This window comes from Anguilla rostrata, chromosome 18 (genome assembly GCF_018555375.3).
Source record: "Anguilla rostrata isolate EN2019 chromosome 18, ASM1855537v3, whole genome shotgun sequence".
Classification (NCBI taxonomy): Eukaryota; Metazoa; Chordata; class Actinopteri; order Anguilliformes; family Anguillidae; genus Anguilla; species Anguilla rostrata.
The window spans coordinates 24227050-24240283 of NC_057950.1; the positions used below are offsets into that span (position 1 = coordinate 24227050).

At 47.3% G+C, this 13234-nt stretch overlaps 1 protein-coding gene across 1 annotated transcript in view; it reads right to left on the minus strand.

Moving 5' to 3' along the window:
- Nucleotides 1-13234, minus strand: part of eys (eyes shut homolog) — a 337977-nt gene that overhangs the window by 188572 nt on the left and 136171 nt on the right. Inside the window, exons 21-22 of the mRNA XM_064318175.1 lie at nucleotides 3624-3720; nucleotides 484-591 (exon numbers count right to left, since the gene is read on the minus strand). Coding sequence (XP_064174245.1) covers nucleotides 484-591; nucleotides 3624-3720 — 205 coding nt within the window. The remainder of the gene's footprint in view (nucleotides 1-483; nucleotides 592-3623; nucleotides 3721-13234) is intronic.

Here is a 13234-nt window from a genome sequence, read left to right on the forward strand (position 1 = left end):
AATCCCCCCCCGCCCCCTCGTCAGGGGAAAGGGCTGAAAAGGCCCCCGGGCCCCCATTAGGCTGGGCAGAACGGAGCCGGACTGGAGAGAGCCCAATATAACCACATGATGTACCCCCTCCCCCTGAATTTCTCAGTGTCTTCAGTGTCTTTACATAGTGTATGTATGTCAGAGAGAAAGAGAGGAAGAACTGTTCTCTCATACAATCAGGCATCAAACATCACAATAATAATAATAATAATAATAATAATAATAATAATAATAATGATGGCGATGATACTGGTGACGCTGATGATGATGATGATGGTGATGGTGAGCATGATGGTGGTGAAGATGATGATACTAATGATGATGATGGTGATGATGATAATTATACTGATAGTGATGATGCTGATGATGATGATGATGATGATGATGATAATTATACTGATAGTGATGATGATGGTGATGATGGTGTATGCAGATCGGGGTGCGGGTGCTGACCTGTTGGCGAGGTCCTGGCAGATCCCGCGGTTTCGGCAGGGGCTGGAGGCGCACTCGTCCACGTCGTCCTCGCAGTTGGGGCCGGCGAATCCCGCCTCGCACTCGCAGCTGCAAGCCATGGACGCGCACGCTCGCTTAGCGCTCGTCCCCGTACCCAGCGTGCGCCGGCAGCCCGCCCGCCCTCGCCCGCCCGCCCGCCCTCCCGCCCGCCCGCCCGCCCGCGCGCGCTACCCCCCGCGAAGCGTAGGGGGCCTCGGTGACCCCCGTTCTCCCGCCGTAAGCGCTCGGCCTGGTCGGTAGCGCGGGCGCCTCCCTGCCGGCTGCGTCTGAGTGACGCGTATCGAGTGCCGCCAAAAGCAGAGAGAGGTAATTTATCTAATTTCCCCCCCTACCTGCAGGAAGGGGGGGGGGGGGAGACTCCCAGGTGCCCCATTTCAGACCCACGCTCCGTGTGGGCGTCTGACGAAGACGTGCCCTCAGCTGTCCCAATAACACGGCCCACTTAACAGCTCCGAAGCGCCCCTTCTAATCCCGCGCCCCGTCAGCGCTGAGTGACGTGCCCTGGCAGAGAGAGACGGGCTGGGGCTGCCGCTGACTGCCGCTAACGCACCCGTGCCTCTTACACCTCGGGGGGGGGGGGCTTTCCGGCCGCACGGCGCACAGATTCGAGTACAGCCTGCGCGCGGTTCGGTACGGCGAGCGTGTTCTGAGAGCGGCGGCCATTTTAAATGCCGTGGCAAAGGTGAGAGCCAAAGGGACGTTGTTATAACATGCTGTATTGTTATAACATGCTGTATTGTTATAACATGCTGCATTGTTATAACATGCTGTATTGTTATAACATGCTGTATTGTTATAACATGCTGTATTGTTATAACATGCTGTATTGTTATAACATGCTGTATTGTTATAACATGCTGTATTGTTATAACATGCTGTATTGTCATGGCCCTTCCTTCAGACCTCAAAGTCATGTACAGTTCAGATCTGGTCGCCAAAAGGGAAAGGACATTGAATAAATGAAATAATATTCTTTTGTTTTTGCGTTTACTGAGTTTCCCTTTGTCTCATATTACATTTTGTTTAAAGATATGAAACCGCTCAGCGTGACAAATATGCACTAATAGCAGAAATAAGGAAAGGAAAAATAAGGAAAACAGCAAATGCTGTTTCATGGCACTGTATATGCAAAAAAAAACACGGTCAAGAGAGCGTACACAATCCAGAAACAGAAACAGTCTCAGGAAACTCTTTTTCAAACAAGGGGCTTGGTGCACATTACATTTTTACAGTCCATTAGGAACACTTTATTCAATTCGATTTTTAAGAAGGACAAAATATAAATGCATGAGAGCCGCGGGCAATAAAAAAAGGGTTTTAATACAACGAGAGAAGGTGCGTGTCATCAAAAAATACGCGGCATCCTAAAGGGTTTTGGGCCTGCCGACGCTTGGAGTGGCCATGAGCTAAGCAAAAAACACCTGACACGCACACATTCTGAAATAACAGCGGACGTTTCTGCTACAGAATGGGCCCCCAGCTCACTGTCCTCAACAGCACCCCCTCTTTCCCAGGGAGGGGACACGCCCTTTACATCATAAGGAAGCTAAGCTGTTCTCTGGTTTGCACTTTTGCAAGTCATAACATTTGCAACACTTGCCAAAAGGGGAAAAAAACGTTTGTTTGTGTGTGTATACAGTATATGCAAGCGTGTGTGTGTGTGTTCATGATGTGTTATTGACCACCTCACCGTCACAATATACAGTATGTATTGTTTTTTTTTTTTCGGGGGGTGGGGGGGGGAGAGAGATGTAAGCAGAGATGTAACATGAATATAACATTTGAGCCGGGCAGCATTGTTCTCACACTATGCTTGTTGAAACATTTTATAATTTCATCACAGTATTTCTGTTTGTCTGTACTGCACACGTTCATCTGTACTGCATGTCTCTGTGTACTGCACATTTTTGTCCGTGTACTGCAGTTATGTCTGTACTGCATGTGTTTGTCTGTACTGCATTTTATCTGTACTGCACAGCCTTATTTACAGTGAAAGGCTTTTCATTTGACAGTCAGCCCTGCCTTGCACACATAATGAATACTAGGCCTGTAGTCCAAGGTTTCATTAGAAAATGCCTTTTCGGATTTAACAAAGGTCAGCCATGCAAGCCTCACCTTTTATGCTTAAATGCAGCTTGAATGGCCGTCCTGCTGTTAGCCACTGGCCAAATGAGGGCTTTGTGTGAACAAAGTGCCTTTCTTGAATTTCACACTAAATTTCCACCGAAGCAAAATGGACTCAGGTGTTAAATTCACACACGGTCGGTGACTCCCGCAGAATTCGTCCTCACACTCGAGCGATCGTTCGTGTTTCAGAAGCACAGAATCACGCACAGCGGCCACATAACAAGTTACTTGGGTTTTTACACAGCTTCACTTCATTCAATTAATTACAGGATAGCGGTAGCCCTTTCATTTTGCAGCGCCAGGGGCCTTAACATGGTGTGTGTGTGTGTGTGTGCGTGCGTGCGGGCGTGCGTGTGTACATGCTTGTGAGAGAGAGACAGAGTGTGCGTGTGTCAGCGTGTTTGTGAGTGCATGTGCATTTGTGTGTTTTTTCTGTGAAATAAAAGGGATTCGAGTAACCCTTTGGCCATGACATTCAGTCGATAACATTTCATTTATTTTTTACTTATATATGAATCTACACTATTCTTCTTAAAGGATAAAATGTTGAAACTTAGATGCAGAATATGAACCTTACTTAGAGGTAAAGAAAAAAAAACGCTCTGCAGAAGAAAACTAAAGCTGTGTGTTCGGTACTGTTGCGTCAGCTCTGTACAGTGACAGCACCTCAGACCAGCTGGGGGTTGTTAGAGCTGTAGCAGCTGCTTTTTTCCAGTGCTTCACTTGTTCCTCTTTTTACTCTTCAAAGCAAACTATGCATTACTGGCCTTTGATTTAAAAAATGTATACATAGCTGAAGGTTTCAATATGACGGACTCACCCATTGGTGAGTGGTACCCTTACATCATTCCAAATGAACCAGTCTTAAGTAAAGCCTTAGGTGTGTATTATGATTCAGTGGTTGTCGTGTGTCATCTGGGCGGGGCGGGGCGTGGCTACTTCCTGTCTCTTACCGGTAGCCGTTGACCCCGTCCCGGCAGGAGCCGCGGTTTCGGCAGGGGGCGGAGCCGCACTCGTCCACGTCGATCTCGCAGCGGGCCCCCCGGAACCCTGGGAGACGGGCGAGACGGGCGGGACGGGTCAGCGAGCAGCGCCGCGTTCCGGAGCGCGCCAGGGACCGGCTCATCTTCCCGAGCCCCCCGCGCGTGACCGCTCTCCCTCAGAGGGTCTATGAGACTAATAATACCCCAATCCTACAGACGGATTGATCGGGGGGCTGGCGGTATGCGGGGGAGAGGCAGGGTGAGGGGGGGTGGGGGTGGGGGGGGGGTGGTGGGTGGAGAGGGTGGGGGTGGGGGGTGGGGTGGGGTGGGGGGGGGGTGGGGGTGGGGTAGGGGGTAGGGGGAGGGGTGGGGTAGGGGAGGGGGGAGGGGGGGGTAGGGGGGGGGGGGGGGGTGGGGTAGGGGGGCGGGGAGAGGGGTGGGGTAGGGGGGGGGGAGAGGGGTGGTTGTAGGGGGGCAGGGGAGAGGGGTGGGTGTAGGGGGGGCAGGGGAGAGGGGTGGGGGTAGGGGGGGCGGGGGAGAGGGGTGGGTGTAGGGGGGGCGGGGGAGAGGGGTGGGTGTAGGGGGGGCGAGGGATCTTGTTAAATCAGGCACGAGCTGGACGGCTCCCTGGCCCGGCGTTCGTTAGGAGGGGCGCGCTGGGGCAGCCGAGCCTGTCGGGGGCGCTGATGGAAGCCGCCTCCCAGCGCTCTTTCTCATCACGAGCCCCGCTCCTCCGGACCGGCCGCTGCGTCTCGGGGAATTCGCTCTCATTACACAAACCTCTCTTCTTCCTTTCTGCTTTTTTTAGAAAAGGTTTTACACTGCTGCATAATACATCAAAGAACAGCAAAACAAACCTTAAGCCTTAAGATATTTGTCTGTAATAAATGTTGCAAGCATTGAGGACACTCTCTCTCTCTCTCTCTCTGTGTCTCTGTGTCTCTGAAATTCAAATGAGCTTTATTGGCATGACGTATATATACATACATATTGCCAAAGTGTAGGTACAACAAACAATAAACATATGAACAGAATGTCAGTCTCTCTCTCTCTTTCTCTCTCTTCTAGAACAAAGAAAACAGCCATTCTAATGTACACACACACACACACACACTCGTACGCATACACACACACACACCATGACGGGTTACATCAATTCCAGAGCTGGCCAACAGCAATACAGTCTACTGCCCTCTGCTTGAAATGATACTGATTCCTTAATAACTGCATCCGAACTTCTAAAAGCAACTGGTTTTAACAGCATTTTCAGAGAGGGGAAAAACGATGCTAACTTTCTGCACTTAAATCATTCTGTATACTTCTCCACATTGCTTTCATCATTCCGTACAAACAACACGCCGCTCACTATAAATACAATAAACAAAAACAAAAGAAAGATGATGAAACTGACGGCAAGTGTAATACACGAGAACAACAAGATGAAAAAGACGCCAGGAGCTTAGAATGGCGCTCAACGATAACTAGCAGCCATTTCATGAATATAACTGCATTTCTACCTTACTTCATTCGGCAGTGAGTAAAAGAGTAAAACCTGTGAAACATGAATAAAAAGGTTCCCTTAGACTCTCCGTCTGTGTTTTCTCGGCTCAGTTCTAATGTTAATATTTCAGTCCAGCTGCAAAGCCTTTCGCTAAATCAATTACCCGCACGTGCAACAAGATGCAAATTGCTAATCGATAGCGAAAGGCGGCCAATCTGATTCAGCACGGGGCGGCGTCTTTAACAAGGTTCTTACATTTTATCGAACCGCTTACTGGATTTACCGCCCGTGTGAATTTAGCATCTTTCACCTGGCTGACTTCATTCACCAGAAAATTCCCCAGAAACCCCTCTCCCCCCCCCCTTCCCCCTTCCCCCGTCCCCCTCCCAAACCCTGTAATAGTTTAATCGCCAGTAAATGATTGGATACGTGAGGTCAGAATAACCTACATCGCTCGAGCAAAGCGCGCAGAGCAGGTTTAGGATGTGGGTTCAGAAGTAACTGTAACTGGCCCGAAGGACGTACACCGTTTAAAACACTTTTAAAAGGCACAATAGGACTTACGGGCGAGTATTGACCCTCACAACGTAAAGAGCTTCAGCTCAATTGTTAATTTTGCTGACTGAAATTATGTCAGTTCTAGTCCAATTACAGGTTTCTCTGCTTTCACGCTGGTAAATAGAGGCCAGAGTCTCTTTCTGTGGCCCTGGCGCACAGATCTTACTCGAACGCGAATGAGGTCCAATTCTGCACAATGCCGAATACATCTCTCAGGGTCTTAAGTATTATACCCAATAGGACCGCGTAATGAAGAACGATCCAGGCAAAGACGGCCAATGAGGGTGTCCTTGGGGAGGAAAGTACAGTGTCACTGAAAGGCAGTAACGAGAGAAAAAGATAGAGCCCTGGAAAGAGATAGAATAACAGGGTATTTTGTGTCTGGATTTTTGATGTAAATTCAAAAGCGCATTCAATGATATCCAAAATGATTTTAAAAATAACGAGCATCTTTGAGAACACTGTAATCGCAGCGGGGTTGGGTTTGGGCGCAATTTTGGAAATTTAAGAACAGGAAAACCGCACGTCACCGCCTCACATAGCAAACGTATATACTCCGCTATTAGCATTAGCTCACAGTCTGCCTTTCCTTTAGCTGCGATCTGTGCGTGCGATCTCCCCTGCACTAATATCTCACCAGATGCATGTGTATTTAGAATGGCAAGGTGCACTGGGATTAGCTGGGCGAGGCTAACTCCAGTAGCCCTCTGATTCACATGCAAAATCCTGGCTCATATTTACCTCCATCATACAGTAGCATCCTTTGTTCTCTCCTGCACCATGTGTACTGGTGAACACACACGATTATACACACATGCATGCATGCATGCACACACACAAGCACACATACACACGCACACACCCACACACACACATTCACATACACTCGCATGCACGCACACACAACACACCAGTCCCTTTCCATATTCTCCCCTATTGACTCCATCAGGATTTCAGTTGAGATCGTATAATAAATGTTATTTTATTAAACCTCGTCATCTTATTATTATTTAGATAAATATTTGAGCCTATCACCTCAAAGAACTTATGCATGTTGTGACATGCATAAGTTCTTTATTATTATTATTTTAATATTTAATGTTAAAATTCATAATCATGATTTAATTATTCGTTTTTATGAGACTGATTAATTATGAAACTAATTAAACTTTTGTTCCATTTGTTCACCGCATGAGGTAATATATATATTTATATTCCCAGTATTCCTTGGTGTCTGCATGTGAGGATTGTTAAGTCGAACACATTTTAGCTATCTATCCACAGTATTGTATAATTAGTAGAGGTATTACCCCCCACAGTTGCCTTGGAAAAAACTGAATAAGAAACAGGGGAAAAAAAACAATCTTCTTCCTTTTTACGGCAACAGAACCTCTTGCTTACTCCAGACCAGGGGTCTCAAACTCCAGTCCTGGAGGGCTGCAGTCCAGTTTTTGTGACCTTTCAATCAGCACCCGATTTTGGCCTTGGAAACAAGGTGTGTATAGATTCTTTAGCCAATCACTGACTTGAATCAAGCACTGAAGTTCAGGAAAACTCCAAAAACCAGGAGACCCAGCGGTCCTCCAGGACTTGAGTTTGAGGTCCCTGCGAGGTCTCCATTTTGTCTCTGTGCGGTGCAAAGCACCCCTGTTTAGATCTCAGTTTCCTTACTGTGCCCTCACACTGTCACTGCAGATAACCACGGCAATAAAACCCAATTCCCATTCACTTTATCCCCTTACCAACTCTGCGGAAGGTCAACCTTCCGGCTTCACAGTGCATCGCACTGTATCAATTACTAGCACAGCAGTGGGTGAAATGATTTAATGCCAAACCATTAAACTGCACCACAACAAGAAGGGTGAAAAGGTTATCAAAGGGATTTCTAAATTTAATTTCAGTGAGAAACAGCTACCAAAGGAAGAACTATAAAGTGTACTTCTGTGTGAAAGCAAATCATTTTTCAGAATCAGTGGATATTGGGTGTCCACCCTTGAAGACTGGACACTTAAGATCAGAAGTTCATCATGAGAAATCACAGCCCTCAGAGCAGTTTTTGGACACCTAAGAAAGCTATACAAACAAGAGACAAGGACCGTGTCCGAAACTGCTACTTGCCTATTACTGAGTATACAAGTTGAGTATGCTAGATGAGAAAGTTGTTGAGTAGGCAACATTTTCTCTAAATGCAGTGCATTTAAAATCCCTGGATGATATACTTATTTCCAGGGTTTTTCTGAGTGTATTTGGGAGCACACAAAATACACTCAGTAAACCATAATTTTTTGGAGGTCACACAAATCAGAGAGGAAGAGGCGGGGCCATCTTTGGGTCCCATAGATCATAGAGGAAGAGGCGGAGCCATCTTTGGGTAACATAGATCATAGAGGAAGAGGCGGAGCCATCTTTGGGTCCCATAGATCAGAGAGGAAGAGGCGGAACCATCTTTGGGTCCCATAAATCAGAGGGGAAGAGGCAGAGCCATCTTTGGGTCCCATAAATCAGAGAGGAACAGGCGGAGCCATCTTTGGGTCCCATAAATCATAGAGGAAGAGGCGGAGCCATCTTTGGGTCCCATAGATCAGAGAGGAAGAGGCGGGGCCATCTTTGGGTCCCATAGATCAGAGAGGAAGAGGCAGGGCCTTCCACAGTACCATTGGAAAATAGTATGGAGGATATTTTTCGCATACTGTCTATTGTGAACTAAAAAAATATGCACTAAACAGTTGGTAGTATGTTCAGGAAACAGTACATATTTTGAGCACACAGTAGTTAGGAGGCTGTTTTGGACACGGCCTAGTTACATGTCATGTTTAGGAAAACAGGTTCAAATGAAGCAGTTTTCTCACCTGCGATTCAGCCATCCCTCAGCAAGAGGTTTCCAGAGCCACCTCGTTAGTAAAATATCACACTGCCCTTCCCAAGTAATCACATTAATTACCACCGCTTAAGCACAGGCGATGATTGACAGCAAGGCTTTCAAACTGTCACCCGGTGTTTTCTGCACATAGAACCGCAAACACGTAGTTGACATTTGTATAGCGCGGGAAAAGTATTTTTCCTTTCTAAGCAAAGGCAAGTAGGTCTACACATAAAAGATGCAATTATGCTACCTACACAAACGTTGAAAAATGTAAGGCTAAAAACGAACAGCCAAGTGAACTCAAATGAAATAAATATGCAAGATCTAGAATTCGTGATTAAATTTGATCATGTTAGTAGTTTAACACCCCTGTCTTTGGTGATGCTTAGTGTAAATGTGCCCATAGAAAGAGACACATCTTCCTGCATTGCTGGCTTGAAGAGACCAGTAACATTGTTTTCTGTGCAATATTTGGAACATTTTTTTTTCTCACCGCTGTTCGTAAATTCCACAGTAATCAATGCAATGCCTTTTGAGTGCAAAAATTTGGGAGAAAAAGCCCATTTTTTTTTAGGACAGCTTGACAGCGTTGACAGCTTCTCGCCAACTTCACATGGCGTGAGTTTATCAGTTTGACTGTGCCTTGTTTGGTATCCATTCTATAGTTGCTCAACCTTACTGTGTGCTGCATGCATCTCTCTACTCTCAAACGGGCCGATCATTTCCACCAGACTTCCGGCATGTTCCGTGAGCGATGCGCACGGCGTTCCTAAGCCCGCCCACAGAGGTGCCAGTGCAGTGGTGTTCAGTGCAGTGGTGTTCAATGCAGCGGTGCTCAGCGCGACGCCCATTTCCTGCTTCACAGACCTGGGGCAGAAACGGAAACACAGGGAAGGGTGCAGTACCGTGGAATACCAGCTGGCATTGCGCGGTTTTACCGTGATCTCAACAACGCCATGTCGTGCTACGTCAAAGCGCCATGCCTTCCTGCTCGGACGGTGCTCTGCTCCGATGAATTTTGTCGGCTTTCTGCAAATTGAGGGTTTCGGTGTATACTTTCAACGTGTACCTGGAGTTATCTGAGTCAAATGTAGTTATCCGCAACTTAACTGTAATTTAAGGCATCAAGGTATACCATGTGAGCAGGAATAACTTCTGAATCGGATTCATCTCATCTCCTTGAAGGAAATTAAGCGGTGAAAACAATATTTCTCTGTGCCGTCTGTTGACTGTTACCACAGACATGCTGTCAGCTGACTTAACTAGCTCTGTGATTATTTACATGCATATTTAAAAAACGCACACAGAATTACTCCAATTTCTCAAGTGGACTATTTTCACTCAAAAAAGAAGCTGTCACATTGTGGCATTTCTCTGCTGCTCATTTCTGTTTTTACTTTTTTCTCCACTGTCACAGGATTCTCCGTTTATTTCAGACTGCTACTGATGTTTTTCTTTTTTTTGCCTGTAAATGTTGCTGTTGCTGTTTTTTTGGGCCTATATGGATTTGTTGCAAACTGTGCAGATTAAATTGACTCCACAGGTGTGCAGAGTATCATGATAGTGCTGTTGTACCGGGTCACTCAAAAACTTTTTTGTGTTTGACACTGTCAACATCACATTCCTTCCTCACAAGAAATTACTTCTATACTAAAACAATAGTTTGAAAACCAGCAGCAACAATAGAAAATATTTCAAAATGACCTTATGACGCTCAGTAGCCTACGTGTGTAAGAACCATAAATGAAAATGAACACCGTGGCCTATGCAGCCGGACGCCTCCTTCCTTCTGCAAGCTTCCTGACATAAATCAGTTCATTCTGGGTAAAACAGGCGTCTGAATCAAGCCCTGCTGTTGTCTCGTATGCAGGGCTTCGCGCACGCACTCTTTTATTTTCATCCCCCGACGGCGAGCGCTTTGCTCGAGGGTACGGCGGCAGCACCGCAGCCGGGTAACGGCGCGCGGGAGCGGGGGGTAGACTCGCCGTATGCGGGTGGCGTGCTGGGTCCTGTGAGCGCAGATCGGATAGCTCGTGGCCACGTGGGTTACTGCGGGTAGCTGCAGTGATGGATGTGTTAGCGTGCTGTGGCCCTGTAGCTGCAGTGATGGATGTGTTAGCATGCTGTGGCCCTGTAGCTGCAGTGATGGATGTGTTAGCATGCTGTGGTCCTGTAGCTGCAGTGATGGATGTGTTAGCGTGCTGTGGTCCTGTAGCTGCAGTGATGGATGTGTTAGCATGCTGCAGCCCTGTAGCCGCAGGTTCAGATGAGGCATCCGAGCACCGCGTTCAGCGCCACCGCGGAAAGGATAAGGACTCTGAAAGGCTGAAGAAGTGGTCAGAAAGTAAAGGAGAGAAAGGAAGGGAGCGAGGGATGAAAGGTTTCTCTAGCGCTGAGGAATGCAAGCCGAGCGGCCTCCGCGGGTCAGAGCCACCGTGTGACCCCTGACCTCTGAGCGGCGGCCCGCTCTCAGCGGCGCTGCTCCATGGCTTCGTTTCAGCGAGAGTTACGTCTGCGGTCTGGGGTATGAATAAGCTGTACGCGCGAATCGCAGGGTCCATACATAAAGAAGATGAATGCAGCGCGTGGTAGAACGTGTAAGCGTGAATCATCGGGTGCAAGATGATAAAAGGTGAACGCAAGATGGAATTTATTCTCTCGAATCCCCCCACCCTCCCCCAACACACACACACACACATAACACAGGCACACACACAGGCCCACACACACACCACCACACACACACACACACACACACACACACACACACACACACACACGCAAAACACGCACACACGTGAACACACACACACATGCACACACAAAACACACACACACACACACACACACAGACACACACACAGGCACACACACACATGCAGACACAAGCACAGACACACACACACACACTCACACACAGGCACAAACACGCACAGGCACACACACACATGCAGACACAAGCACAGACACACACACACAGACAGAAACACACATGCACACACACACACAGAGACACACACACACATACACAAGGCTAATCCATTCAAAGAGGGTCTCCTGCTGAGAAGCACTTTATCCTCCAGCGTTACAGTACAGCAGGAACAGCTTTGTCTAATGTGGATTACACAGGTTCTTTGTAAGGGGGGGGAGGTAGGTTAAAATATGGCAACCATATGTAGGTTACGGCCATGGCATCCATCCTGAAGGGAGCTACACCCATCCAGAGTGTGAGGCAGACAGTCTGAATGCACGGTGAAAATGTACCAAAATCATTTCCACAGTGACAGCTGTGGCTTTAAATCATCATCATCATTATTATTACCATCATCATCATCATCATCATGCTAGACACTGTATAAATCCTTCTGAATATGACCAAGGTCATGTTAATTAACACACATCTATTAGTCTTACACTGTACTGGAGCAGGCAGAGTTTACGTCATTGTTCATGCTCAGCAGGAAACAGGGTCTTTATGAGCTATAGCACAGTGCTGTAACAGGGTCTTTATGAGCTATAGCACAGCGCTGTAACAGGGTCTTTATGAGCTATAGCACAGCGCTGTAACAGGGTCTTTATGAGCTATAGCACAGCGCTGTAACAGGGTCTTTATGAGCTATAGCACAGCGCTGTAACAGGGTCTTTATGAGCTATAGCACAGCGCTGTAACAGGGTCTTTATGAGCCAAAGCACAGCGCTGTAACAGGGTCTTTATGAGCCAAAGCACAGCGCTGTAACAGGGTCTTTATGAGCTATAGCACAGCGCTGTAACAGGGTCTTTATGAGCTATAGCACAGCGCTGTAACAGGGTCTTTATGAGCTATAGCACAGCGCTGTAACAGGGTCTTTATGAGCTATAGCACAGCGCTGTAACAGGGTCTTTATGAGCTATAGCACAGCGCTGTAACAGGGTCTGTATGAGCTATAGCACAGCGCTGTAACAGGGTCTTTATGAGCTATAGCACAGCGCTGTAACAGGGTCTTTATGAGCTATAGCACAGCGCTGTAACAGGGTCTTTATGAGCTATAGCACAGCGCTGTAACAGGGTCTATATGAGCTATAGCACAGCGCTGTAACAGGGTCTATATGAGCTATAGCACAGCGCTGTAACAGGGTCTTTATGAGCTATAGCACAGCGCTGTAACAGGGTCTATATGAGCTATAGCACAGCGCTGTAACAGGGTCTATATGAGCTATAGCACAGCGCTGTAACAGGGTCTATATGAGCTATAGCACAGCGCTGTAACAGGGTCTTTATGAGCTATAGCACAGCGCTGTAACAGGGTCTTTATGAGCTATAGCACAGCGCTGTAACAGGGTCTTTATGAGCTATAGCACAGTGCTGTAACAGGGTCTTTATGAGCTATAGCACAGCGCTGTAACAGGGTCTTTATGAGCTATAGCACAGCGCTGTAACAGGGTCTTTATGAGCTATAGCACAGCGCTGTAACAGGGTCTTTATGAGCTATAGCACAGCGCTGTAACAGGGTCTTTATGAGCTATAGCACAGCGCTGTAACAGGGTCTTTATGAGCTATAGCACAGCGCTGTAACAGGGTCTTTATGAGCTATAGCACAGCGCTGTAACAGGGTCTTTATGAGCTATAGCACAGCGCTGTAACAGGGTCTTTATGAGCTATAGCACAGCGCTGTAACAGG